Source organism: Monodon monoceros, unplaced genomic scaffold (assembly GCF_005190385.1).
Source record: "Monodon monoceros isolate NGI ecotype Baffin Bay Population unplaced genomic scaffold, NGI_Narwhal_1 Super_Scaffold_9, whole genome shotgun sequence".
NCBI classification, from domain to species: Eukaryota; Metazoa; Chordata; class Mammalia; order Artiodactyla; family Monodontidae; genus Monodon; species Monodon monoceros.
In genome coordinates, this window is record NW_021703786.1 from 48524865 (window position 1) to 48550281 (window position 25417).

Below are 25417 nucleotides of genomic sequence, written 5' to 3' on the forward strand. Positions count from 1 at the left end.
GAGGGGGAGGGGGAGGGGGAGGGGAGCAGGCCAGGCAGGGCTGGAGGGGGCAGGCTTTGGGTGGGCAGTCGTGGAGGTGCGGGGAGAAGGGAGAAAAAGCCCAGAGTTCGAGGCCCGGTCCTGTCCCTGACAACGACGGCTCGCCCCTCTGGGTCTCAGGGTCCTCTGGGCCGGGGCAGCCAGGCTGGCAGAGCACAGAGCGCGCACAGGCAGGGACTGTTGTTCTAAGAGGACAGGAGAGACCCCTCCTCCTTCCTGGGTGGCTTTTCAGAGGCACAAGGGGCAGGATATTAGCTGTGAGGGGCCCCAGGCTGGGCCTGTCCTGCCCCAGGGACCACTTCCCCAGTCCCCGGTGGCGCAGGACAAGCTATGGTGAGGTGCCGGCTCTTCCAGCACCTCGTTTTCCCCTCTTGGCGCTGCAGATCCCAGGGTGGGGGCAGGGAGCTGGGGTGAGTCAGCGGAGACCTTTCCGGGCCCTGAGGGGGAGGTTCCTGGAAATGGAAAATGTGAGCCCACAGCCTTATCTGGGCTGGAAGCAGCTGTCTCCACCCCACACCCTCTGCAGCCCCTGCCTTTGCCCGGAAGAGGCAGGCGCCTCCACCCAGGCTTGTGTGCTGTTTTTCCTTTTCTCTCTGTGTAGCCTGGCTTTCAACAGAGACCCGTGGGAGATGCTCCTCCGCTGGGACCAAGAGGGCCCCGTATTGGTCCGGGAGGGCGGGAAGCTCCACCCTTTTACCCCCTTCCCCCATCAAGACCACCCTTAGAATCTTATATGCAAGTCTCTGCAGAGCACCCAGGATCCATACCTTCTAGAGACAGACTTCCAGGTCTGGTTAAAGAAGCAGCGAGAAATAGGGCACGTGACATGTGTGATCAAACTCACACGATGTACACACAAACATCTGATATACGTGAGCATATGTAGGCACTCGAACTACACATACAGGCATGTGCCCATCCTGTGTTGACACATGTACCGCAAGCACGCATACACGTGTGTCTAGAAACACATTCACCACTTATGAGCAAATGCATAAAAATCCCTCCTAGAACCACGGGTGCTTGAAAATGTGCCCACACCACATACACGTGCAGGTACTGTAGACTCTGTACCTTCCACGTCTTCCCTCTACACCGACACACCCACACAGGTATTGTACACGCAAGCCTGATAACGTGCACAGACGCATCCTCAGATACACGGGAGAAAGAGGAACATTACAAATTTACACGTGTGTCCGGCAGCGTGTCCCTGGGATGGAGTTTAAAGGAGGGTTCGGTAGTGGGGAGTTGGAGTGACCCAGGGGGCAGAGGTCTCTTCTGTCCTCCCTCCCGGGGGCCTCAGTTTCCAGGATCAGCCCCAGTGGCTCCGATTCAGGCAGGCAGAGCTGCAGGGCAGGGCGCAGAGCCTCTGTGCTCCTCTCCTGGGTCCTGGCTGGAGATGAGGCCCGGGGGCCCCAAGACTGGCCCACCCTGGGCTCCTGCACAGCCTGTACCACGCTCCTGCTTCCCTGCTTAGCACTCCCCTTGGCTCCTGAACCCAGCAACCCGTCAGGAAAAGATAAACGCAGGCCCTGTGTCCACACCCCTATGGGTCTCATAACAAGGCAATGGTTTCCAGGGCAGAGGCTGGATTTCAGGATTTGGGAGGAGGAGCCGGGGATGGTATGCTTGCCGGGAGGGAGGGGTCCAGTCCTGGAGTGTAGTTCTCCGTTGGGTCATTGTTAGCCTACTCCCTGTGGGTGCCTGCAGCTGGGGACCCTGAGGAGTGTGGTGTGGCTCCCTTCACACACCTTCCCAGTTACAAAGCCAGACTGCCAGGCCCATTAGCCCGTCCCAGCAGGCTGAGGGCTACATGGAGGCCATGGCAGGGCCAATCGGGGTCTGACAGATAATGGGTCTGGCCCGCCCCATGACTTTGCAACCTGAGCCCTTCCTGGCAGAGGGGCTTGGAGGGGTGAGGTGACCAGTGAGGTCGGCAGCTGCCTTTGACTCAGTGCAAAGGCTGATGTGACCTTGGAGACAGGCCCTGTGTAGTACATGTGAGCCCCCTCTAATGCATCCTCTCTGTGACCCATCTCACTGAGTCCATCCATTCACTAGTCCTGTTGGTTCCACTGGCTCTCCAATGAGTCCCCTTTCCCAGGCATTCAATCACACAGTGTTTATGGAGTACTTTCTGAAGCCAGTTGCCTCTCCAGTTGTGGGAATGGAGGCACAGCAGAGACAGACCCTGCTCTCTGAGGATGGGCTCCAACACGTGCACGCAAGTGTGTGTACGTACCTCACCCATGTACGGGGACCAGGGTGCAGAGGGTGAGGAGCGGTCCCAGGTAGGTGGGCCCAGGACGGCAGAGGACTGCACCAGCCCACTTCTTAAGTCCTTTCCCCTCCCCGTAAGCCCTATGTGTGTTCTCAGAACGTCAGGAGTCTGGGGAGCGGATGGGACCTTCAGGGCTGAGGGCTGGAGGCGGGTGGGTATATGGAGAGGGGCTGGACTGGAGGTGGAGGAGGGGAAGTCATCAGTATGGGTGTGTGTGGGGGGGTGACACCACCCAGAAAGGGTCTGCGGGTGAAAGGGGGACAGGCCCAGCTCAGAGCCCCGGGGACCACAGTTAAGGGATGAATGAAAGCACAGTCACTCAGGAAGGTCACCGGGGAGGAGAAGCAGAGGAGGCAGGAGGGGAGGCAGGAGGGATGGTCCTCAGGGGCTCCTGCCAGAGGGCCATGAGGGTGGTTCTGGAGAGCTCCGAGGAGCCATTCCAGGGGATTGGAGCCTCTGGGCAACCTGGGAACAGGAGGCACTGCCCAGACTTGGCTGGATTTGACTGTTACCTCCAAGGGGTGCTGGGAGCAGAGCCAGGGCCCTGGGTTCCAGTCCTGTCTTTGTATCCCTTGCTGTGTGACCTGGGGCCTGTCCCTGTGGGCCTCAATTTCCCCACTTAGGTCCCTGGCTTCATGGTTTTGGCTTGGCTGGGATTTGATTTCAGGAGGTAACTGGCAGGGGACACAGGAAGGCTTGTCCCAAATCCTGCCCCCAGCCCAGCACCAGAGCAGATCAAGGGACCAGCAGACAGTGGACGGGTCGGAACCAGGGGAGGGGGAGCTGGAAGGGCAGGTGCCAGAGACCCCAGGACTTGGCAGGAGGTCGTCCTTGCTAGCCTGCTGACATCAGGGCTGGTGAATGTGGAGGGAGGTCAACTGGGTCCATCAGCCCTCACCTCCCCCCCGCCGCCCCGGTCTGGTACTGGGCAGGAGCTGAGCCGGGGGAGGGTGAGAGGAGGTGCCTTGAGAGGGCAGCAGAGAGGAGCCCCTGGGGCCTGGGATGAGCATCAGCCTCAGCCGAACTGGCGGGGAGCCAGTCCTTGGGTGGCGCTGGTCTTCAGTGCCCCCCTCCCCGCCCCAGAATCGGTGCCTCCTCCCTCCCTCCTCCTCTCCCTGACCCTCTGCCCCTCTTCCTCCCACTCCTGGTTCATCTCTCCTCTCCTAGGCTCATCTCCAGCTACTGACTCAGTGGTCTTACTGCCGAGGGAGAGGGGCCAAGGGAGATGGTTTGCTTCTTGTACTGTCTGCCCAGAACCCACCGTGAGCCCCATCTCTGCCCTTGACAGAGTTCCTACTGCAGCCGCAGATGGAGCCCTGCCCAGCCCCCAAGCAGCCCTACCCAGATGTTGTCACAGTGGATCAGGAGACAACCCAGCTGAGGTGGGAGAGTGTGGATGGATCCTGGGCAGCCAGTCTCTAGATTCTATCACACATTAGGGGTCCCACTCTAGAGACCTGGCCAGCCTTCCTTCTCCTGGAGGCTGGGAGAGAAGGCTGGACCCCTGCCCCCCCTCCACCACCACCCTCACCTATGCTGCCCGTCCAGGCACCGGCCCAGATGCACATCCACTGTAGGGCCAGGGACCAAGCTGTCCAGCCCCTCCCAGACTTCCCCACCTGGTCCTTCCTCAGGTCCTGCAAAAGAAGAGGCTGGGCTTTTCTGGCTGAGAGCTGGGTCTCTGAACTCCAGTCTCCTGGGCTCAGACCTGGAGGGGCTCTGAGTGTTACTCGGGGCAGAAGCTGCAGCAACAGCCTCTCTCCTAGTCTCTATCAAAGATTCTACCCCAAGAAAGAATGCAGGGAGCAATCTGGCTCACCCTGTCCACACAGCTACTTGGAACACACACACACACACACACACACACACACACACACACACAACATGAACGCCTTTTGGCACTTGACTTTCTCATGAAATAATTGCTGGAAGGCTCCTTGGATTAGGTAACCCAGCGTTCCTTCCTGTCCCCACGGTGGAGGGGGGAAAGGGGGAACCAGCGTTCAGCATCTGTTAGGCTGATCCAGTTCCTTTGGGGCAGAGCAGGCCAGTCCAGGAGGTCTGTGGCTGCAAACATCTTTGGAAGCCTAGTGTGATGGGAACAAGCCTTTCGGACGTCTCGTTCCCCAGTCACCTGGCTGTGCCTGCCCAGCCACCGGGCCTCCTCCGGGTGGGCCGTGCCTGGGAAGGAGAAGGCTAATCAGGAAAGATTTTTTTTGCACAAAGAAGGATGGGATGTTCCCATGTTTATTTTAAATCAATTTTACAATATATTTGGGAACGTACAGCATCTTTGCCTATCATTCTGAAGCAACAGCTGTTTTCACTCCTCCCTTTCTTGGGACGGTTGGGGGATGGGGGGTATGGAAGGGAGGAATATCTGGGTTCAGGCATGAAAGGAGTGTTGAGAGGGAGTCGAGGTGGGAGCCCCGGCCTGTGGATAGAGGCCAGGGACCAAGGCTCTGATGGAGGGAGGGGGTGATTAATTCCAAGGTCGCCGATCCTAGGATTTGGAGATTGGGCCCTAAGCACGCTCTCTCCTCTGTCTCTAACCCCAGTCACTCATGGATCCCCTAGCAGGGGCCCCTCAGTGAGCCCTGAGCCCCTATGACCACCAGCAATAAGGATGCAAAGATCTTGCTACACAGAGTGGGTCTGGGAGGGGAGAGCACATAATTGCAGAGTCAGGGAGGGACCTCACCACCTGTCTCCTCCCTTAGGTCTTATAACAGGTGCAAGAAATTCCAGGCAAAGATCCCACAGGTGAGTATGTGCTTGTGAGGGCCGTGTGCACGGTGTAGAGTGGGCAGTGACGGGCACAGGGTGACGGTCGGGATTCTGGGAATTACTGCTGTGGCTCTCAGGTCTCCCTGAGCAGTGAGGGGGTCCCTACCCCCAGTAGGACCTGGGCCCTGCGAGTGAGAGCCCCGATGGAAAGCATAACCCACGTCCGCGGTCTCCGAGGTCAAGTCCACTTGGGAATCGAGGCCTTCTTCAGGTGGCCCGCAGCCCCTCCCCCAGGCCGCACGCCGCTCCTCCAGGGTCAAGGGGGGCTCGGCCTCCGCACTCCCTGTGCAGCTCCGCACCGCGGAAGAGGAGAGGCGGAGTGAGCTCTTCTCCTCCGGCGCCACCGGGGAACCTCCCCTCCCCCACTTCACTGCATCCCTCGGGTCGACTGGACAGGGGCTGTCCCCCCCCTCCGAGCCGCCTGGCCCCGCCCCCGAGGCCCCGCCCCCGCGCGGCGCCCAGTCCCCCGGCTCGCGGGGCCCGCCCCGCCCCCTGCCCGCCCCTCCCACCAACCCTCGGGAGAACCCGGCTGCGGGCGTCCAGTTGCTGCCCGGAGCTGCGGAGGTCGACTGCTCGCCCGGCTAGGCCCGATATCCCTCACACGTAAGCGCTCTGCCCCATCATGGAGCCGGCCCCCGACGCCGAGGAGGCGCGCACGGTGCGCGAGGCGCTGGGCCGCTACGAGGCGGCGCTGGAGGGCGCGGTGCGCGCGCTGCACGAGGACATGCAGGGGCTGCAGCGCGGCGTGGAGCAGCGCGTGGCCGAGGCGCTGCACCTGGCCGGACCGCTGGCGCGCACGGTGACCGAGCTGCAGCGCGACAACCAGCGGCTGCAGGCGCAGCTCGAGCGCTTGACGCGCCAGGTGGAGGCGCTGGGCTTGACGACCGGGCTGGCCCCCGCGCCCGGCACGCCCAGCCCTCCGCCCGCGCCTGGCGTCCCGGACCGCGCGCCCCGTCTGGGCACCGCGCGCTTTGCCAGCCACGCCACCTTCTCGCTGTCCGGCCGAGGCCAGGTGAGCCTCGGGGAGCGCCGGCGCCTGTGCGCGTGCGCCGGGGGAGGAGGGCTCCGCGACCCCCGCCGCGCCTATAGGTCCCGAGTGCGTGCGCCTGCGGGACTGGGCGCTGCCCTGCCACCCGCCGCTGCGACTCCGTCGTGGGGGTCCGGCCACCATCCGGCGAAGCACCGGCTTAGCCTGCCTGCTGCACCTGTCTTGGGCCCCCTCCCTTCTTTGCAGCCGGGCCCTGTTCGCCCCGAGTTCTGTCCCCCTCTCTCTGCTGTCCCGTGGCACTAAGGGCTTGGGCGCTGTTTAACACCGCCCGGGGCCCGGCCGGCGTGTTGGGGTGGTCAGCAACCCACCCCACTCCCCACTCCCCACTCCCACACCTCCATTGACGCGCCCCCTGCGATGCCGCTTCACTGAGGCCTGACGGTTCAGGTTATTGATTAACCCAGATTGAGAACTCAAGCCCGGGTGTGTGTTGGGGGCAGGAGGACGCCGTCTGCTGGGGCGCAGCCGGGGCAGCGGCGTTTGGGAACTCGCAGGGGGTAAATCCTTACCTTGAAGGGAGAAACGGGGTGGCGGTGGGGGCCAGGGGGAACCAGTCGTGAGCAGTCTAGATTTCCGGGGTCAATGACCTGCCAGAGGCCCACACGGCGTGGGTGTGGGGTGGAGGTCTCTCCCCTGAGCCTGGGGCCTCCTGGAGCGGCGGGTAAGAAGGTTCCTGTGGTGTGTGCAGTGGCCCTTAGGTGGGATTTCCCACCCTGCCAGGCGTGTGCTCCGGGGTTGGGGTGCCAGGGTCTGGGTAGTGTGCACCTGCAGTCCCTCCTTGGTTCAATCCATCACACCTTCAAATCTCTTGTGTGGGTTGGGCTGCACCTCCAGGGGCCAGGAGGAGGGGGATCAGATTAGCCCCTGCCCCTGGAGGTCCCAGCCAGGGTGGGCGATGGCCCCAGACCGAGCAGTACCAACATCGCGGGCAGCCAGAGCAGATGTTCTGCTCCAAACACGATTGTCCCGTCCCGGTGGATGTCTCAGGCTGGCTTTGTGCTGGAGGCCAAGGACCTGCTGCTGCTCGTTCAGGGGGCGGTGTGTGGGGCTGTGCCTGCCGCCTCAGAGAGGCTGGAAGGACTCACCAGCCGGAGGGGAGCCTGGTGGGTATGAGAGCAGAGGGAGGAGTTGTGAAGGCCCCTGGATGCTGGGCCGGGGAGTTGGGCTCTGCCTTGGGGGGTGGGGTGAGAGGTTCTTAAACATGCTGGTGGCAGAGCTCCTGGGTGTCCCGGTGCTCCGTGTGAAGTGCCTAGAAATGGATACACTTAATTCTGTCCTATAAGCATGACCACTGTTTGACCATGGTATAAGATCACCACTGTGAGCTCACACGTACCTAATAAACTGTGTCATCGGCTGTTTCTGAGATTTTATTTTAACACACATTTGCTACTTGTCTGCTCGTGAAAGCAGCTGTCCAAGTTTTCGAAAAATGCTTTCAGAGTCATGTAAATAGGTACATGAATTCACGCAAATATGTGAGAGGAATCTCTCCAGTCATCTAAGTTTTCTCAGTGGGGAATTAGTCACGTGGGGTGGGCTAGTCCTCTTGGCTATAGAGCTGGTAGGCACGGGGCACCGGGCAGGGGAAGGACAGGGTCCTCCTTGTATCCAGCAAGGTCCCTCATGGATGGATGGCAGGTTGGAGGGTGGCTGGAGACAGGATAACTTAAATGTGGTGGTCCAAGGAGAGGACAGCCAGAGCTTGGGGAGCCCTGCTGGGGGACTCCTGAATCACACATCTGGTGGAGATGCTGGGTTCCATTTGGGTTGTGCTGAGGGTGTGAGGCTGTGGGACATCCAGGCGAAGGTGTCCCAGAGCAGGCGGAGTCACAGATCCGGTCGAGGTCGGAGGTCAGGGGGACATCGGGGCAGAACTGGTGGTTGAAGCCCTAGAATGGGTGAGGTCTTCAGGGCAGCCATGCAGAAGGAGAGGGTGAGGCCAGAGCCCTGGGCAGAGTCCAGGAAGCTGCCAGGGGGCTGGGAGGCCCTGGAAAGCCCATTCTTAGACATGGAGAGAGGGAAGTCCTTCTGGAAGAAGAGGTTGGGGGTCAGCAGGGACGCTGCCCCTCGTTGAGGGATGAGGATGGAGACACAGTTGAGGAGTAGGTTCTGGACTTCAAAAAAGCCTGAAAGGGGCTTCCCTGGTGGCGCAGTTGTTGAGAGTCCGCCTGCCGATGCAGGGCACACGGGTTCGTGCCCCGGTCCAGGAGGATCCCATGTGCCGCGGAGCGGCTGGGCCCGTGAGCCATGGCCTCCGAGCCTGCGCGTCCGGAGCCTGTGCTCCGCAACGGGAGAGGTCACAACAGTGAGAGGCCCGCGTACCGCAAAAAAAAAAAAAAAAAAAAAAGCGAAGGGAGGTGGAACAGCCAGCAGAGTTGAGCGCTGCGGGTAGAGGATGGTCGAGGCCTCCAGTGGGATCAGAGGCTCCCTGGGCCTGAGGCAGCTTCTCCCTGCCCTACCAGAGGCGCTGGTCCCCACTTCTCTTGCAGCCCACCTCTCTCTCGCCCACCCGGGCTCCGAGCCAGTTTCTGGCAGGGAGGGTGCTGTGCAGAGTCATCCACACATTCTTGTTCATGGGCTGTTACTGGCAGCTTGTGAGCGGACACTTGGTCGTGAACAAGGAATCGGGGCTCCAGGGTGAGACTGGAAAGTGTCAGCTGGGCGCTGGGGCTGTCTGGCCTCTCATACTCCCATATTCCCACGTGTGTGTTGCTGGGGGTCGGGGGGGCAGGGTGGTCTGGGTAGGAGGGTCTCATCCGCGCACAAGAGCCAGTGGTGGCAGTCGTCAGGCAGTGTGGAGGCCGGTGTTCCACTGCCCCTCTGTAACAGGCAATGAAATGTAGAGACCCTTGGTTGAGACCCTTTTGCTTCCTGCAGTTTCAAACCAGGGACTGCAGGGGTGGGAGGTGGGTCATATTCAGCATATACTTATGCCCTGAACTCAATGCAGGGTTGATCTAGTAATCCAATTCTGAGTGCACAAACCTTGACCTTGCTAGGTAGTGAGTAGCCAGGGAGGCTCTGGGAGGAGGGAGAGGGCAGGGCAGTAGGGTGGGAATAATCAGGAGGACTCCCTGTAGGAAGCCTGAGACCCTGCAGCAAATAGGAGCTGCTTTGGGCACATTTGCTGTGAGGCCTTAGGGACATCTCCCAGCTGGACCTCAGTCTCCTTGCATCCAAGGGGGATTGGCCCATCCCTGTTTGGCCCCTGTGCCGAGTGGGCTGCGTAGTTATAACAGTGACATCAACCTGATCGGTTCGTAAGAGTGTCCACGGAGCCACAGCTGTGGTCTGGCTAGTGGAGGGTAGCCTGAGGCCAGGCCTGGCCCAGGAGGCTGTGCCAGAGTTGGTCCCTGGAAATGTCCTCAGCTGAGCTGGAGCCACCGGGTCCCCACGTGAGACAGCCAGGAGCAGCATCGAGGTCCGGCGTGAAAGAAACCAGACTTGCCTTATCTGCCTTCCTTTCCCAGACACACTGTGTGATAAGAGAGTGAAATGCTTTGGGTAGAAGTTTGAATTGAGTCTTTAAAACTGTGGTGTGAGGGAGGAGGAGGACGGAGCAGCCGTGTTAGGGGCTCAGGATGGGGGTTCTGGCGGCTTGTGGGCTGTGCTAGGCACGCAGACGTGCTCCCCTGCCCGGGCGCATGAGCCCACGTGGGGTCAGGCAGCCCCAAGAGTGCCTGAACTATTATTCCTGGCCTCACAACAGTGTTTAAACACTTCCCCAGGGAGAGGGTCCCTGAAATAAGACTCACCACCCCCCGCCTCTCCCCCGAACATTCCCAGGCCTGGGCTTCCTCACAGGGAGCCTCCCCCTTCTTCAAACAAAGCCCAGATCTTGGGAGTGCGAGAGCCAGCTCCCCAGGACCTGTCTCATCCCCAGGGCTCTCCAGTGACTTCTACTCTGACCCCAGCACACAGAACCCACCCCCTTCCCTTCCCTGTGGCTGAATCAGGCTGCCCCCACCAAAGGAAGACCACTGGGGGAGCATGCATGCTGGGAGCCCTGTGGGTGGGCTCAGGGACTCAGATCCTGCTGGAGCACTTACCCCGCTCTCCTCCTCCCCTCCCCCTCCAGGGCCCGGCCTCACAAATTTGTCTTGAGTTGTCTTTCCTGCTCCTGGAAAGCATGAGCGCTTTGTGGATAGAGCCCTGGGTTGGGGTAGGAGACCCAAACCTTGACTCTGCTGCTGCCTTTGGTCACGGGGTGAGGTTAGGGATGACCCCCACCCACCAGGCTCGTATGAGGGGCTGGAGGGGGATCTCTGGATGGGTTGAGCGAGCAGTGGGTCCCAGTCTCGGGGATGGCGTAGTGAGGGGAGTCCGGCCTGCCGGCGTGAGTCAGCCCCATCCCCTTTCCCTCCTGCTTTGCCGGAGACCCCTTGGCAGGAATCCAGCTGGTCCAGGACCTTCTTCCTGCCTGATTGTGGCGTCTGGTCCCCCTGGGGCATCATGGGGTGGGTACGGGGCCTGCAATGTGTGGGGGCTAGGCGTCTGCGGTGGCGGCAGGGGGCCCAGAGAGACCCACATTCCTGGGAAAATGGTTTCACCAGTGGCCGGGCCCTCCAGACCTCCGCCTAGACCTGCAGAACCTGTTGGACCAGAGTAGAGTGGGCGGGCAGGATGTAAAGCCCCCAGAGCTGAGCGCCCTGGTGACGGGTGGGGGCTGGGTTCAGGATGGACTGGCTGTTTCTCCTTCCTCTGCCGAGCTGGCTTCAGTTTAGGCTCTAGGGGTGCCCTCCCCACTCTGAGGTGTCAGGAGTTGCCCCCTCTTCTCCAGTGTTCCCACGAGTGGGGCCGGCCTGTCCCGCTCCATCCTCCTGAATCGGAAGTTGGAGGAGTCACCTCCCCTCCAAGCCCAGGCTCACCCCAGGCTCGAGTCCTGTCCTCTCCCACTTCCCCAGGGTCCCCACCGCACAGAGGGTCCCATCACCCGGCTGGAGCCTTTCTCTCAGCCTATAAACATTGTTCTACCTCGTCCACCTGGAGGAGCCCCTCCCCCCGCCCCTCATGGCTGCAGGTTCCGTGTCTCCATCTCTCCCCGAGGCTGTCTCCTGCACCCACCCCCACCTCTGATTCAGCTCCTGAACTGTCACCAAGAACCTATTTTTTTTGCTAAACCCAAAGGACCTTTTTAGATCTTGTCTTGACCTTCTTTTTCTTGACCTGAGGCTACCTCTGGAGCCGCTGACACGCCAGCCTTCTCCACACACTTCCACCTGCCTTTCTCCACGTTCTTCTGGTTTTCTTCCTCCCCGCTCTGGCCGCTGCTTCTTATTCTCTTCTGCAGGTGCCTCTTTTGCCCCCAGGTGTGGTGCCCATCGCAGGCCCCATCGGCCCCGAGCCTGCTCTTCCTCTGCTGGGCTCCAGATGGGAGAGCCCTGTTTCTCCATCGTTTGTCCGTCCTTCCTCTTAAACTTCAGACTCAAATATCCAGCTGCCTCCTGACCTCAACCCCTTGATGCCCCAAGGACACCTTACACTCATCATGTCTCAAATTGAAGTTCTTATTTTCCCACCGATCCCCCCCCCGCCACCGCCATAGTCAAGTCAGCTGGGCCCAAAGCCCAGGCTTGAAAGAGGTGTGACTCCCCCATCCCTCCATATCCACTTACTCTCCCCAAACCTTTGAGTCCTTTTTCACTGCCCCATCTCTCCTCCCCAGGTCCCCATGTGGGACTAGTGAGGTAACTGGCCATCTGGTCGCCCCCTTCCATGGCACTATGTCACTGGCTTCTGAAGGATGTTCCTAAAACACAGCTGACAACCTTCAGTTCCTTCTTGTCCAAGGAGTCAAGTCCAAGTTCTCCAGGCTGGCACCTTGGGCTGCATGGTGCTTCTCCAGCCACCAGATCAGAATGCTTTGTGCCTTGCTGTCTATCTGCTTTGGCAGATACTGGTCGCTTCCACTCCTGGTCCCACCTGGCTTACTCTAGACTGGCTCTCAGCTACCCCTGCCTCTGGGAGGCCCTTCCTGGCCCACGGGGCTGGATGAAGTCTGTCTTAGGCACACACCCTCATGCTGGCTTGTTGTCATCCGCTCACAGCCCTGGCTCCCCCATCAGACTGATCCCCCCCATGGCAGGGTGGACACCTCTTACACTGGTTGCAGTGATAGCTGAGCCATCGGGGGCCAAGGATGGGCCTTTGTCATTCTGGGAACCTGGTAGACAAGGGGGCTAGGTAGTCTGGAGTCGTCTAAGGAGAAGTACGGCCACCTCTCAAGCCACTCATCCTGGGCTCTTAGTAGAGCCCCGGATCGGGGTCTGCCTGTGTTCTCCTCTTGCAGGGCAGACCCTACCAGCCTCACAGATGCTCCGAGCCCTCCAGCCTTCCTCACTGTGACCAGGGCAGAGCCAAGGTTGAGGACAACATCCCTCCTGGCCACAAATCTCAGCTGTTTCTCACTGTGTAACCTGGACTGCTCACATCCCCTCTCTCAGCCCTCAGGTCCCATCTGTAAAATGGGTGTGGTGGCATCTTCCTGGGGGGACAGAAGCAAGTTGGTTTAAGTGGCATGCCCAGAAAAAGGACCTGACGCTTGGCAGATGCTGGAATGGCAGAGGCTTTGCATAACCTACTCCCTCATCTCCAACAGGGAAACCGACCCAGAGTGGGCACGACCTGACCTGGGTCACCTGGTGGCTGGCAACACAGCCAGGATGCCAGGTTGCCTGCTGGCTCTTGGTCTTGGCTCTCTCTCTGCATGACACCCCCCAGTGCTGTAGCCCAGAGGAGATGGAGGGGCCCCATGGAGCCAATCAGGCCTCTGTGCTCTGGACATCCAGGCAAATCTTGTGACCCGGCATCGTGAGGGCTCCTGGGCCCATCGTTGGCCCGGAAGGACCTTATGTCGCTGGGTTTAGGCTGCTCCCACACAGGCAGCCCCCGGGACAAGCAAGGGCCAGGCTCTCTGGACCCCAGGCATCTGGTCCAGCCTGGGGGAAGGGGTAGGGCGCCTTGCACATGCTTTCAGAACTCCCAGCCTTGACATTTGTCCCTAGCATTTTGGGGGTCTGGGATGAGCCCCGTGGAGGTGTTTGCCTCCAGGATCCTGGGGGCTCAGCTGGTGAGACTGAGTCCTGTGTGACCTTGGCCCATCACTGTACCTTCCTGGGGCTGTCTCTCTCAAAATTGAGTGCTGTTTGCCCTGTCAGAACCAGGGGGGTCGCAGGGGGTGCGGGCAGCTGGCCCCGGCTGACTAGGCCTCGGTGGTGTTTGTCTCTCTGTAGAGCGTGGATCACCATGACGAGGCCGGAGAGTCGGAGATGAGAAGGACCTCAAACTCGTGCATCGTCGAGAACGGGCACCAGCCTGGGGCAGGTAGGGCTGGCGGCAGAGGAGAGCGGGCTGGGTAGCTTTGGGGTCAGGGCTTCGGCCATGCCTCTGGGCCAGGCCACCCCTTGTCAGGGATGGAGGGCTTGAGCCTAAACTCCAGCGGGTGGGGAGGCTGCCAGGAGAGCAGCCTCATTCAGTGTGAAGTAGAACCGTGTAAACACAGAAGAAAATGAGAGATCTCGGAAGGTGGTGAGCTCCCCTGTTTCTGGAGGAATGCAAGCAGGGGCTGAGGAATCGTCCAAGCACTGAACAGGGTAGAAAGTGGACTGATAGACGACTATTTATTGAACTGTCTATGAGGGAAAGTTGGAGCAGACGCCAGCTCTGGTTGGAGCAGCGAGACGTCCGCAGCAGGGGGAGGTCAGGGAGGCTGGAGTGGTCAGCGAGGCCTTCCTGCAGGAGGTGGGAAGAAGGTTCACAGAGACTGGAGTCCTCCTGGGAGGGTCTGAGGCCCCTGTGGATGCCACGGCTGACACCCCCAACCCTGCTGGTCCCATGTTCCAGGTCCAGGTGATGGACCCCCTGAGACCTCCCAAACTGTCCCGGCACCAGAACCCCCCAAGCCTCGCCCTGCGAGCCTCTCCTTGCGGCTGCCTCACCAGCCAGTCACGGCTATCACACGAGTCTCCGAGAGGTTCTCTGGGGAGACGTCAGCCGCAACTCTCTCGCCCACGTCTGCCACCGTCCTGGGGGGCCTCAGCCCCAGCGAGGCCACCACACCCTGGACTCCCAGTCCCACTGGTAGGAGCAGGAGGGCATGGCCTCAAACTGGGGGGGAGGGCAGGGGCTGGCGGCAGTTGGCAAGAGACTCAGGAAACCTGGGCAAGCCCCAGCCCCCCTCTGCTGTCACTGCGACCCCCTTCCCTAGCTCATCTGCTCCATCAGATGGGGCTCATCTTTCCCGACTCCTCCCCCCAGAGATGCTGTAAAGTAGCCTCGTCCCCCACGGGAGACGACTGTGGCTTTTACTGCAGGTCGAGGCTGTGGTTAGAAGGTGGCCTCTTACCCTGCACACTTTGGCGTGGTCCCCGGGGCCTGTCTTGGGCCTGGGGTCAGGCCTCAGTGGTGTGTCCTGGGGTTAGGCTGTGTGGATTTCCAGAATGAGGGCTCGGGAACAAAGTGTTTGCTGGATACATAGCACAAGAGGCCCTGGGCTCTGTGCTCTCAAAAGCGGGGCTGGGGGCGGGGGACGCTTTAAAAGGCCTCTTTTATGTCATTGCTGTATGTTCCCAGCATCCTTTCTCCTCAACTGTTGGCCGAGGCAGGGCCAGCTTAGCCCAGGGGTCCTGCCCCTGCCCTGAGTGACGCTGGGTAAACGGCACAGGGCCAGGTCAGAGGAAGGGAGGCTGGCAGTGGTGACCCTCCCCGAGGCCAGGGTTTGTTATTTCTCTCCCTTGCTTTGTCCCGAAGAGAAGAATTCTTCTCTCCCACGGTCTTTATCCAGCTCTGGCTACGGGGCAGTGACGGCCAGCAGGAACAACGGCAGGTGAGTCGGGGCCCCAGTCCCCGGTCGGGGGAGGTCAGCCCTCCCCAGGCAGCGTCTGGACTTTGCCTTGAACTCGGGCTGCCCGGGCCCCTGCAGGGAGCTCCCTTGCTGACCCAGGATGAGGCACCCTCCTGGGCTTGGTTCCAAGGGAGAGCAGCGTCGATGGGTGGGGTTTGAGCAGAGGACATGAGGCCTCGGGGCTAGGTGGAGGGTTTTGTTTGGAGAATATATATATATAGGGCCTCGGGCTGGTTTCTTTTAGGACCCTTGAAAGGAAGTCTGTGCAAAGATTGGAGGGGGTGTCTCAGTCCCCACAGGAGGATGGAGCGTGGGGCAATCTCCCACTTTCCTCTCCACCCATCCTGCTTTCCGCCCGCGGCTGAGGACGTCTCTAGGCTGGGGCAGGTCTGCTGCCTCCTGGCCTGTGGTTGTCCCCATGCTCCCCCAGGCCCACTGGATTGTGATCGGAGCTGGGGATAGAGGCTGGCTTGGCTTTTGTCCCCCCTTTCAGTAATAAAAGGAGAATTGTGGCTTTCTGGAAAACTGTTGCAGGGGAGAAACAAAGGGGGTCTTTTTCCTGGTGGTGAGGAGGGGGCCTGGTCCTGGTGAGGCCGGTTCTGCCTACACCTCCCGCGAGGAGGATGCCCCCACCCCCACCCCGCTCAGCCCAGGCACGGACACCTGCGAGGGGTGACGATGCTCAGAGAGGGGCCCGCTGCCGGCCAGGCCTGCCTCGGACAGCAGCTCAGTTTGGAAAAGCTGCAGAACCGGTTGGGGACTAGAGCAAGTGGTGCTTCCTCCCTGCCTGTAGCCCGGTTGCTGCCTCTTTCTACACTAAGTGGGGTGGGGGACCCGGGGCCCAGGTGAGCTAGTGATGGGCGGGTCGGTGTTCCTGACTCCGTGCTTCTCTCCTCAGCCCACCTCTGGTGATGCCACCCGAGTCTCTCCCATCCCCGCAGCCGCCAGCCACGACCCAGGCCCATCGGCAGGGGGAGCGTCGCCGGGAGCTGGTGAGGTCGCAGACGCTGCCCCGCACCTCGGGGGCGCAGGCCCGGAAGGCGTTATTTGAGAAATGGGAGCAGGATACAGCTGGCAAGTACGGATGCTCTCACCCCCCCCGCCCCCCAGACCAGCCTGGGCCCCCAGAGTAGGCCTGGGCCCAGACTAGGGTCAGGCAGGCACAGTGCGGGGGCAGTTCCCCAAGATGTGACCTCTTGGACAAGACACAAGGTCAGGGCCAGCTACGGAGCAGGCTGAGGGAAGGAGAGGAGGGGGCAGGGGGCCAGGCAAGGCCTGGGGAGAGCCTAGGCCCCCTTCCCCGAGTCCTGGAGGGACCCCGGCTGCCCTCACACCCACATTCCTCACCCAACTGGAGAAGTTGGTTTCAGGGCGTGACTGGAGAGGCCAGAGGGCAGTCACTGGGATGCCCAGCAGTAGCTGGAGGTGACACAGCGAGACCAGCCCCCTATCACGCCCCACCCCCGCTCCCAGATGGGATCCACCTCTGCACGCAATTTATCCAGCGCTCCTGTCCGCTGGTGGTATTGATGCCTGTTGCTTGTGGGGTGCGGCCCAGGCATATTTGATGATGACCACCCCCAGTCCCGCTCCCAAGGCTCTGACTCTAGTGAGTCAGAAGGGACACCCAGGAAGTGTCCCGCTGACCCAGACAACCTGTTCTTGGCCATTAAGGAGTGTCCTTGGGGCCCAGAGGAAGAAACCGTTGCTCCAGGCTAGGAAAGAGGGCGGCCCCAGAGGGAGGCTCAGAGGAGGGGTGGGATGAAGGGAAGCGGGGAGTGTGCTCCAGGCAGACGGCAGTGGCACATGCGGCCTCAGGTCCTCTGCCCCAGGATTGCCCATGTGGGAAGTAAACAGGGGACATGGAGGCTGGAAGGGATCTGGTCGTGCCAGACTCCATCAAGGGAGGCTGTGCCCTGGGATAGGGGGCTCATGCCTAGACGTGGGTGTGGGGCTGGGAGGGTTGCGTGCTACCTGGGTGAGCAGGTGCGGCACGTTCTCGGAGTAGATGGCAGCCGAGGGGCAGCCCCCCAGCCACCCAGCAGGCCTGCCCTCTCTCTGCAGGGGGAAGGGTGAGACCCGGGCGAAGCTGAAGCGCTCGCAGAGCTTCGGCGTGGCCAGCGCCAGCAGCATCAAGCAGATTCTGCTCGAGTGGTGCCGCAACAAGACGCTCGGCTACCAGGTGAGCCTGGCCTGGCCGCCGGGACCCCAGCCAGAGGTGGGAGTGGGCACCGCCCCCCCCCACTCTTGTTCCCCTGGCCGGGACGGGAGCCCCAGTCTGGGGCGGAGGGGTAGGAGCTGGAGAAACTGTACCCTCCCGATCGGTCCCCAGCCGCTGCAGGTGGAGTCCAGCAGGCACGGCTTGTTCCTGAGCTGGGTAGATGGTGGGCCTGGGGAGCGGCTGGGAGGACCTGCTTGTGGGATCGAATCAGGTGGAGGAGCTGAGGCCAGCGCTGTGCTCCCCCTTACCTCCCTGCGTTGGCCTCGTAGCACGTGGACCTGCAGAACTTCTCCTCCAGCTGGAGCGACGGGATGGCCTTCTGCGCCCTGGTGCACTCCTTCTTCCCCGATGCCTTCGACTACAGTGCCCTGAGCCCCGCGCAGCGGCGGCAGAACTTTGAGCTGGCCTTCACCATGGCCGAGTGAGTATGGCGGGTCCCCTGGCTGCCAGCCCCTCCCAGTCCCCAAGCCCGAGTTCTGCCCTGCGTCCAGCACAGGGGCTGGCAGGACGGGGGCAGCTGTCCACAGACCTGAGAGCCTTGAGGCCACCCAGTCTGTCGCCTCCCGTATAGATGGAGAGACTATGGCCAGGAAGGGGGGATTTTCCCTGGGCCACCCGGCACTCAGTAGTAGAGCCAGGCTCTCTCCTCTTCTCGTGCACCTGCCCTCTTGGCTGGTACCCAGCCTCTGGTGTGCGGTCTGCCAGACCAGCCACAGACAAAGTGCAAGGGGCAGTAGGACAGGGTCCGCCGGAGCGCTGAGCCTGTCCTCTCCAGGCTGGTGAGAGATACAGTTGCTTGGGAGAGCCCAGCAGCTGATCAGCAGGAAACTGGATAATATCTGACTTCTCCAGTAGTAAAAGCGTTTGATATGAAATTGCCTACCTTCTTAAGACCTGTTCATAGGGAGAAGATTGGGTGAGGGGTGATTCTGGGTTCAGGAGGTGCTCGGGGAGCTTGGCATTTGGTCATAGGCTGAGGGCTACCCCCAGTGCCTCAGGGGAGTGTCAAAGAGTGTTCTGGTGAAGGTGCCTTCAAACCGAGTAGGCAGGAGGGTTTAACAAAGGGCTTCCTTGCAAACGTGGGCAGGAGTGAGCGATGAGCCAGGCGCCGTGGGGTACCCTCGGGCTGGGGAGAACAGCTGTGCGGAGAGGGCTGGCTGATAGGAGCTGTACTTTGGGGCAGTGGGTGCGACCAGCTCACAGTGACCCGGCAGGAAGGGAGCTGAGGGAGTAAACCCTCTGCCCTCCCCCACCTCCTGCCCTCATGCCAGGGCCTCACGTGGGCTGGACACGGAAGGCAGAGGGCAGGGGAGCTATTGCTGCGGTCCATCGAGTCCGTGCCCCCGGTCCAGGGCAGGCACGGGGCAGAGATGAGGGTGTTGAGGGCTGCCTGTTGCTGGGCTTTGTGGAATTAGGGGGAGGAAGGTCAGAGGGCAGGAGGACCTCCCCAGAGCTGAGTTTCCTGGAGGGAACATTTTTCATTCTCTCCTGGCCGCCCACCTTTGTGCCTGGTGGAGTGAGCCTCTGGCCACCCGTGTGTGCCTGACCCCCCTCGTGTCTTGTCCGCGACCCCGGTGCCCACGTCCGGGAGGTGCTCTCACGTGCTGGCGGAGCTGGAAGAGCCCTCCCTGAAGCCTAGCCTGCCCCCCCCCCCCCCACCCCGAGTCTGTTCCACCCCACACCTGGCCCCAAGCCCGGCCGGGGAAGGAGTTGGAGCTCACAGGTTACAGCCCCGTGCCCGGGACTGCGGGTCTCGCTCTAGGGGCAGAACGGAGACCCTGACTTGTTGGCGTGCCGGCGTTGCCCCTGCGGCGTTGTCTCGGATGACCTGCGTGGCCTCTCGCCCCCGTGGGGTCGTAAGAACTCCTTGTGTACTTTGGAAGCCGTCTCTTCCCTGGCTGTTTAGGATTAGCTGTCGTCCTAATTGCGGAAACAGCTTTGGGCAGAGCGTGTTACACAACCGAATCCAGACGATGCTGAAGTAGCGCCAAGTGTAACGGCTCGATGTTGAGGAGGGGGCGCCTCCCCAGCTGCTTGGAAGCCCAGAAAGGGCGACTGTCGAAAAGCAGATGGTCAGAGTGTACAGGGCCCAGGCTCTGATGTGGGCACCCAAGACCCCCCCCCCCCCGCCACCGCTGGGTGAGGCCACGCTTGCCTGACAGTTTTTCTTCATCGAGTCCAGTGGGCCTGGCGGTGCCCGCTCAAGCCCCGGCCACCTTGGTCACCCTCAGCCCTGGACCAGGCTGGGCTGTGGCAGGAGAGGGGTGCCCCGGGCCCCAGGATGGTGGCCCTGCACCCCAGCTCGCAGGGAACGTAACTTCCCTTGGCGACCGGAGCCAGAGCCATTCGTGGCTGTGCTTTCCCAGCACGAGGTGTGAGCTCAGAGAGCCTCCAGACTCCAGCCAGATGTTTCTTCTACTCCCACATTGGGGTTGGGGCGTGGGAGCCTGCTTCAGGCTGTACCTCCCTCCCACCCAGAGCAAAGGACGTGGTAAAAACGGGGCCCCGCCTTCCTGCCGCCTGAGCCGGCTCCCGGCTAGCTGGGGAGGGGAGGGGAGGGGAGGGGAGGGGAGGGTGGGCTTCGGGCCCCTGAGATGAGTTCTGGCTTATCTGCTGACTCGAGAGAGGGCCGGGAGGGGCGCCCACAGCCGGCCTGAGGGGGAGGAAGGTGCCTCCCCTCCTGAGTCATCCGGGAACTCAGCTTACAGGTGTGGGGGACAGGGCTGGGAGGGTGGGCCTGCCTGCCCGAGGCCTCCTGGGAGGATGGCAACTGGGCTCACCTAGTTTCTTGGACAATAAGCTGGTTAGAACAGCTGGAAAGAAGGCACAGGGACACCTACTTGAGGATACTGGCTACCAGTGTCTTAACAGACACTCCTTAGTTTTGCCAGCAAAAGCCAAGCAGACACGCGGGGCTGGGGGAAAGCCATCAAGGGCCACGCAGGCAGCAGAAAGGCAGTTTGCGGTGGGCGGTGTAGGGTGACGGGAGCCTGGGCTCTGATGAAGGAACAGCCTTTGGAAAGGAAAGGCAGCCGTGGACAGGGCCCCTGCACATCAGGAAGGAGAAGCTTCCAGACCCTTCGGCGAGCAAGGGGCCTTAAAAGCACAGAGACGCATCTAGAACTTGGGGAGTAAGAGGGGTTTGTGATGCCCCTCCCCCTGATAATTTACCTCCCCAAAGATTCCCCGGGGCCTAATCTGTGTGAGTGATGCGGTGTCGACAACACAGTGAGCTCCCCTCGTGGGACAGGTGTTGGGGGCTTGGAAAGCGGGAGGACCAGCTCCTGTGGTAGGTGGTTCCCCGCCGAGATGGAGAGTGCGGTGTAGGCCCGGGGCCGGCCAGTGTAGCTGAGGATCCCGCTTGCCCTGCGGGGAATGTGTCCTACTCTCAGGTTACAGCCCAGCTGAAGGAGCTTCCAGGCTATTTGTAGTGCCCATGTGTCTCTAAAACCAGATAGGAGGCTGTAGTCCGAGCCCTGGCATCCCAGGCTGCATTTAGAGAAGGCTTAGACAAATAAAAATAACCCCTCAGGCACCTCCTCCACCTGCCTGCCTGACAGGCTAGCCCTGTAGTGACGAAGATCACAATAGGAGAGCAGTAGGAGAAAATCCTCTAACGCTTTTTTAACCCCAAACAAGATGGGGCTAATTCATCTAAAATTGGTAGTAGGCAAACGATAGCTCTGGTTCTTGCTGCGCAGCGACATTTGAAATGACCTGTACTTTCTTCTTTGGCTGATTATTCCATGCTGTTTGAACTATTTAAAACAAGTTTGTGTTTTCACAAAAGCAGTTTTGTTTTCATTTAAAAGGCAGTTGGGGCCTGTAATATTTTGAGACTGAAATGTTTTTATAAAAGTCAGTGTTCATCATCATTTTCCTTTACTCACATCCTGTCTCAGGAGTTGTGTCCATAGCTTCTAGAAATCTTATCATTACTGTCACGGCTGGTTGGGGTGGGGTGGGGACCAGATGGTTAGGGGCTCAGTCCTCTGGTTTCTGGGGAAGCCAGCACCTTGCCCATAGCTTCCTGTCTGCGGGGTAGAGGGTGATACCAGGGTCAGGCCTTAGCGCCCGTCCTGACTGCCACCCTGGGCAGGGGCAGGGATGTCATTAGTGGGAGGGTCAGTGCAGCCTCTAGAATGAAGAACGGGGGCCAGCCCAAGTTGGACAACACTTGGGACGTGCCAGCAATTCTAGAGAGAAACCAGAACCTGCTCAGAGGAGGGCCCCCAGGTACCCACTGGGGGCACAGCGAAGGAACCAGACATGGTTAGTTTCAGGGAAAGACATGGACATTAAGATTCTCTTCCAACACATGAAGGGCTCTTTTGTGGGGGGAAAAGCAATTAGACTGAGAATAGCCTTGTGAGGCCAATAGGTAGAAAGTACCAAGAGGCAAAATAGCGTAAGAAACGTGAGGGAAAACTTCCTCCTGGCCAGGGCCACCCGCAGAGGGATAGGAACGGTGCTTGGAGGAAATTAGGGCCCCTTCCCTGAACCTGGAGGGGAGCATGGCCGAGGCAGGGCCTTCACCAGGTGGTTGGTGCCTGGTGGGGTGTGTTTGGAGGGTGGGATTTCAGTTCTCTTCTGAGGTTTAGGGTTCTAATGGTGCCCACGTTTCCTGGGGGACTGAGTACCGAGGCCACTGCTGTCAGTGGTGATACCTGGGCACACACCTGGCATTCTCCGTCTGCAGCCCTGGGAGGGTAGGAGGAGCTCTCCCTGCGCTGCAGGTAGGGAGAAGGGCATCAGACGCCACCTGATAGCTCAAGGAGGTGAACTCAGGTCCACGGCCTCCCCAGGAACTCAGGTTTTCAGCCCTTGACTATCAACAAAGCACCTCTGCGTGCATATCCTCGTCACAGCGTCCACTCCCCTGACACCGAGCCCTGCCCCGGCCCATCCTGGGCAGCCAGGGTGCCCGCTTATCGGGCCAGAGCCACTCGCCACCCCACGAAGCCCTCGGCTTCCCTTGCAAGCTGCCCGCTCCAAACCGAGGGGGAGCCCGCCGACGGGATCCAGGACCGGTGTCTCCGTTTCGCCCTGACTTTCGGTTTCTGATAGGAGGCCCAGCGTCAGGCCAGCACCACAGGATGGGCCCCGTGCTAATATTACAGTGCTTGTCTTTGGAGCACGCAGGCCCAGGAGCCGGCAGGGACTGGGAGAAAGTGCTTGGGGTACAAGGCACCACCTCCCAACAAGAACAAGCCCACCGGGAGGGGGAGCGGAGGTCGGGGGCTGACTTTCCACCGAGGAAATGGCACGGAAGGGTGAAGCTATGGGCAGAGCCAGGATCTGAACCCAGCTCTTTAGAGTTCCAGTTCAGGCCTCTTTTCCCTGATGACCCACTCTGCTGCTTGGAGCGAACCATGATAATACAGACAGCAACAGTGATCATTCCTAACGTTTATTGAGCTCTTCTGATGTGCCAGACACCGTTCCTGCTGGTTGTGTGATTAGCTCATGAATCCTCCCACCTCCCTGTGAAGTGGCTGTTATCCAGTCGGGGAAACTGAGGCCCTGAGAAGTTAAGTGTCGTCCTCAAATCATATCGCTAGGAAGGATACAGCTGGGATGTGAACAGTGTCACTCATGGACTTATGGATATGGGGGCAAAAAGACCGGAGACCCTGGAACTACAAGAGTGCACACAGCTGTTGAAGCTGATTGGACCGAGTGCAGTTGCTTTGGGCCTTTTGGGTTCAGCCTGATAACGCGTCTGGCTCGGCACAGGGCGGGGCTTTGCTGGGCTCGGCGAGGGTCCCTGCTGTTACCTCCCAGGTGGATGCTCGTCTTCCCACCTCCATGAGACCTTGAAGCCGGGACCTTCAGTACCCCTCCAAGCTGGGAACGGCAGAGGGAACAGCTTTTTTTTGCAGCCCAGTGAAAGGCCCCAGTTTCCACATGCATCTACACCAGTGGGCCAGAAGTTAAACCAGTATTTCCCAGAGCATGAGGTGGGCCCAGGGCGAGGTTGAGGGGAGGCTCACAAGATGATTTGAAGCAACTTGTAAAACTTTGAGTTGGGGGCTTCCCTGGTGGTGCAGTGGTTGGGAGTCCGCCTGCCGATGCAGGGGACACAGGTTCGTGCCCTGGTCCGGGAGGATCCCACATGCCGTGGAGCGGCTGGGCCCGTGAGCCATGGCCGCTGAGCCTGCGCGTCCGGAGCCTGTGCTCCGCAACGGGAGAGGCCACAACAGTGAGAGGCCCGCGTACCACAAAAAAACAAAAAAAAAACAAAAAAAAAAACTTTGAGTTGTTGTAACCCTTGAGTAGATAATAAAATCAATTTAGTGGCTCACAACCAGCATTAAAACAAACAAAACAGAAAAACAAACAAAAAAAGGAGGTGGGGAGAGAAATAAAGACGAAATCTAGAGAAAATATGAGTAGTAGAAAAGGTCAGTATCTTTGTGAAACTTTATTTCCACATAAATGTATGCACGTGCTGAATGAATCACGATGAAACACCTCTAACTATGGGTTATGGTTAAAAAAAAAGGTTAAAGACACTGTTTTTTTTTGTTTGTTTTGTTTTTTGTTTTTTGTTTTGCTGTACGCGGGCCTCTCACTGTTGTGGCCTCTCCCGTTGCGGAGCACAGGCTCCGGACGCGCATGCTCAGCGGCCATGGCTCATGGGCCCAGCCGCTCCACGGCATGTGGGATCTTCCCGGACCGGGGCACGAACCCGTGTCCCCTGCATCGGCAGGCGGACCCTCAACCACTGTGCCACCAGGGAAGCCCAAAGACACTGTTTTAGGAAGCATATGGGTGAATTTATTTTTTACTTTATTCATTTTACATTTATTGTTATAGTCCGTGCTGATTCTCCATATACTGCTGATACACGTTGAATTTTTTTAGTGAAATTTAATTTTGGAGCTAAATTTTTATTAATAAAACTAACCTTTTCGATTAATATAAGTTTGTCTAAATTAATAAAATTGAATTTTTTAGCAGAACTTAATTTAGTGAAACCTTAAAGTGAAGCTGAATTTCACTGAAATTTTAAAGTAAGTCTAGTTATGTAAAAACACGAGTCGTAAGGGCAGTTCCTGGATGTGGGAGTCTGGGAAACACTGCATTAGAGAAAGTAACCGCAAAGGCTCTTCTGGGGTGATGTGAATTCACAGTTGGAGAGCACTTGGGAGCCTCCAGCTCCGGGCCAAGCTCTGTTCTGGGGCTGATGGCTGGGGCCGGCGTTCTGATGCGGCTTCTGTGTTTCAGGAATCTGGCCAACTGTGAGCGCCTCATTGAGGTGGAGGATATGATGGTGATGGGCCGCAAGCCAGACCCCATGTGCGTCTTCACTTACGTCCAGTCTCTGTACAACCACCTGCGTCGCTTTGAGTGAAGCCCCTCGGGGCTGGAGAGCCAAGCCCCGAAGGAGTCGGTGGGGCCGCCTGTGTCCCGGAGTCAGGATGCCCCCCGAGCAGAGTTGCATTCTGGTGTGAGAGAGCTGTTTGTTCTGTGCCTCGTAACCGCGCTCCCCAACCTGCCCGGCTGCGTTACTGATGGGAAAGTACCGCTGAGCTGCGTGCACTGACTGCACTGATCACAGCCAAGGGCTCCAAGGAAAAGGAAGTATTACCAGAGAGAGAGAAATTGGTGCTAAATAATTACCTTCCTTAAAAATAATAATAATAATAATGCTTGTCTGTAGATTCTGGAAGCCTGAATCAGTGTTCCCTCTGCTGAACTGGATCCATTGGCTTTACAGGGTTGCATTGACTACCAAGTGTTTTTTAATCCAAACACCCAGAGTTTTCTACTTCCTCACACTATTGTAGGTTCCTTTCCTCCCTCGCTCTGGGCCACTGCCAGGAAATATAGAGACGCTTAGTCAGCAGCTTGACAAAGAAGACTGAAGTCTTGGGAAGAAACTGTTTAATCACTCCCAGGTCCTGGGCAGCAGCTGACCTGCAAGTCACCTCGGCTCTCTGGGGAAATGGGAGGGCTCTCGCCGGGTCCCAAAGCGGTCCTGTCCTTCCCAGGAGGGCTCCACACGTGTTTGGCTGAGAATAGGCCCCCGGGAAGTTAACGCTTTTAGGGAAGGACGGGCATTTGGTGCCACGAGGTGGTTTTTAGTCACAGCTTCTTTTAAGGGATTTGACGCATATATTTATAAAAAGTAACTCCATCTGTACCACTGACCGTTTGTACATAAAAAGATGTGTCGCACTTCGCTTG

General features: G+C 59.4%; 1 protein-coding gene across 2 annotated transcripts; it reads left to right on the forward strand.

Annotated features, from left to right (window-relative positions):
- The first annotated feature begins 5051 nt into the window (after positions 1-5051).
- Positions 5052-25417, forward strand: SMTNL2 (smoothelin like 2). 2 transcript variants are annotated; one of them, XM_029210759.1, is made up of 8 exons: positions 5052-5086; positions 13394-13484; positions 14004-14240; positions 14910-14985; positions 15902-16081; positions 17068-17185; positions 17494-17645; positions 24455-25407. In XM_029210759.1, exons 2-8 carry the CDS (start codon positions 13430-13432, stop codon positions 24579-24581), a joined length of 945 nt encoding a protein of 314 aa, XP_029066592.1. In that variant the 5' UTR covers positions 5052-5086; positions 13394-13429; the 3' UTR covers positions 24582-25407. The 2 variants fall into 2 exon arrangements, with proteins under 2 accessions (XP_029066592.1, XP_029066591.1); XM_029210758.1 differs by lacking the exon at positions 5052-5086 and adding an exon at positions 5652-6122 and having other exon boundaries at positions 24455-25417.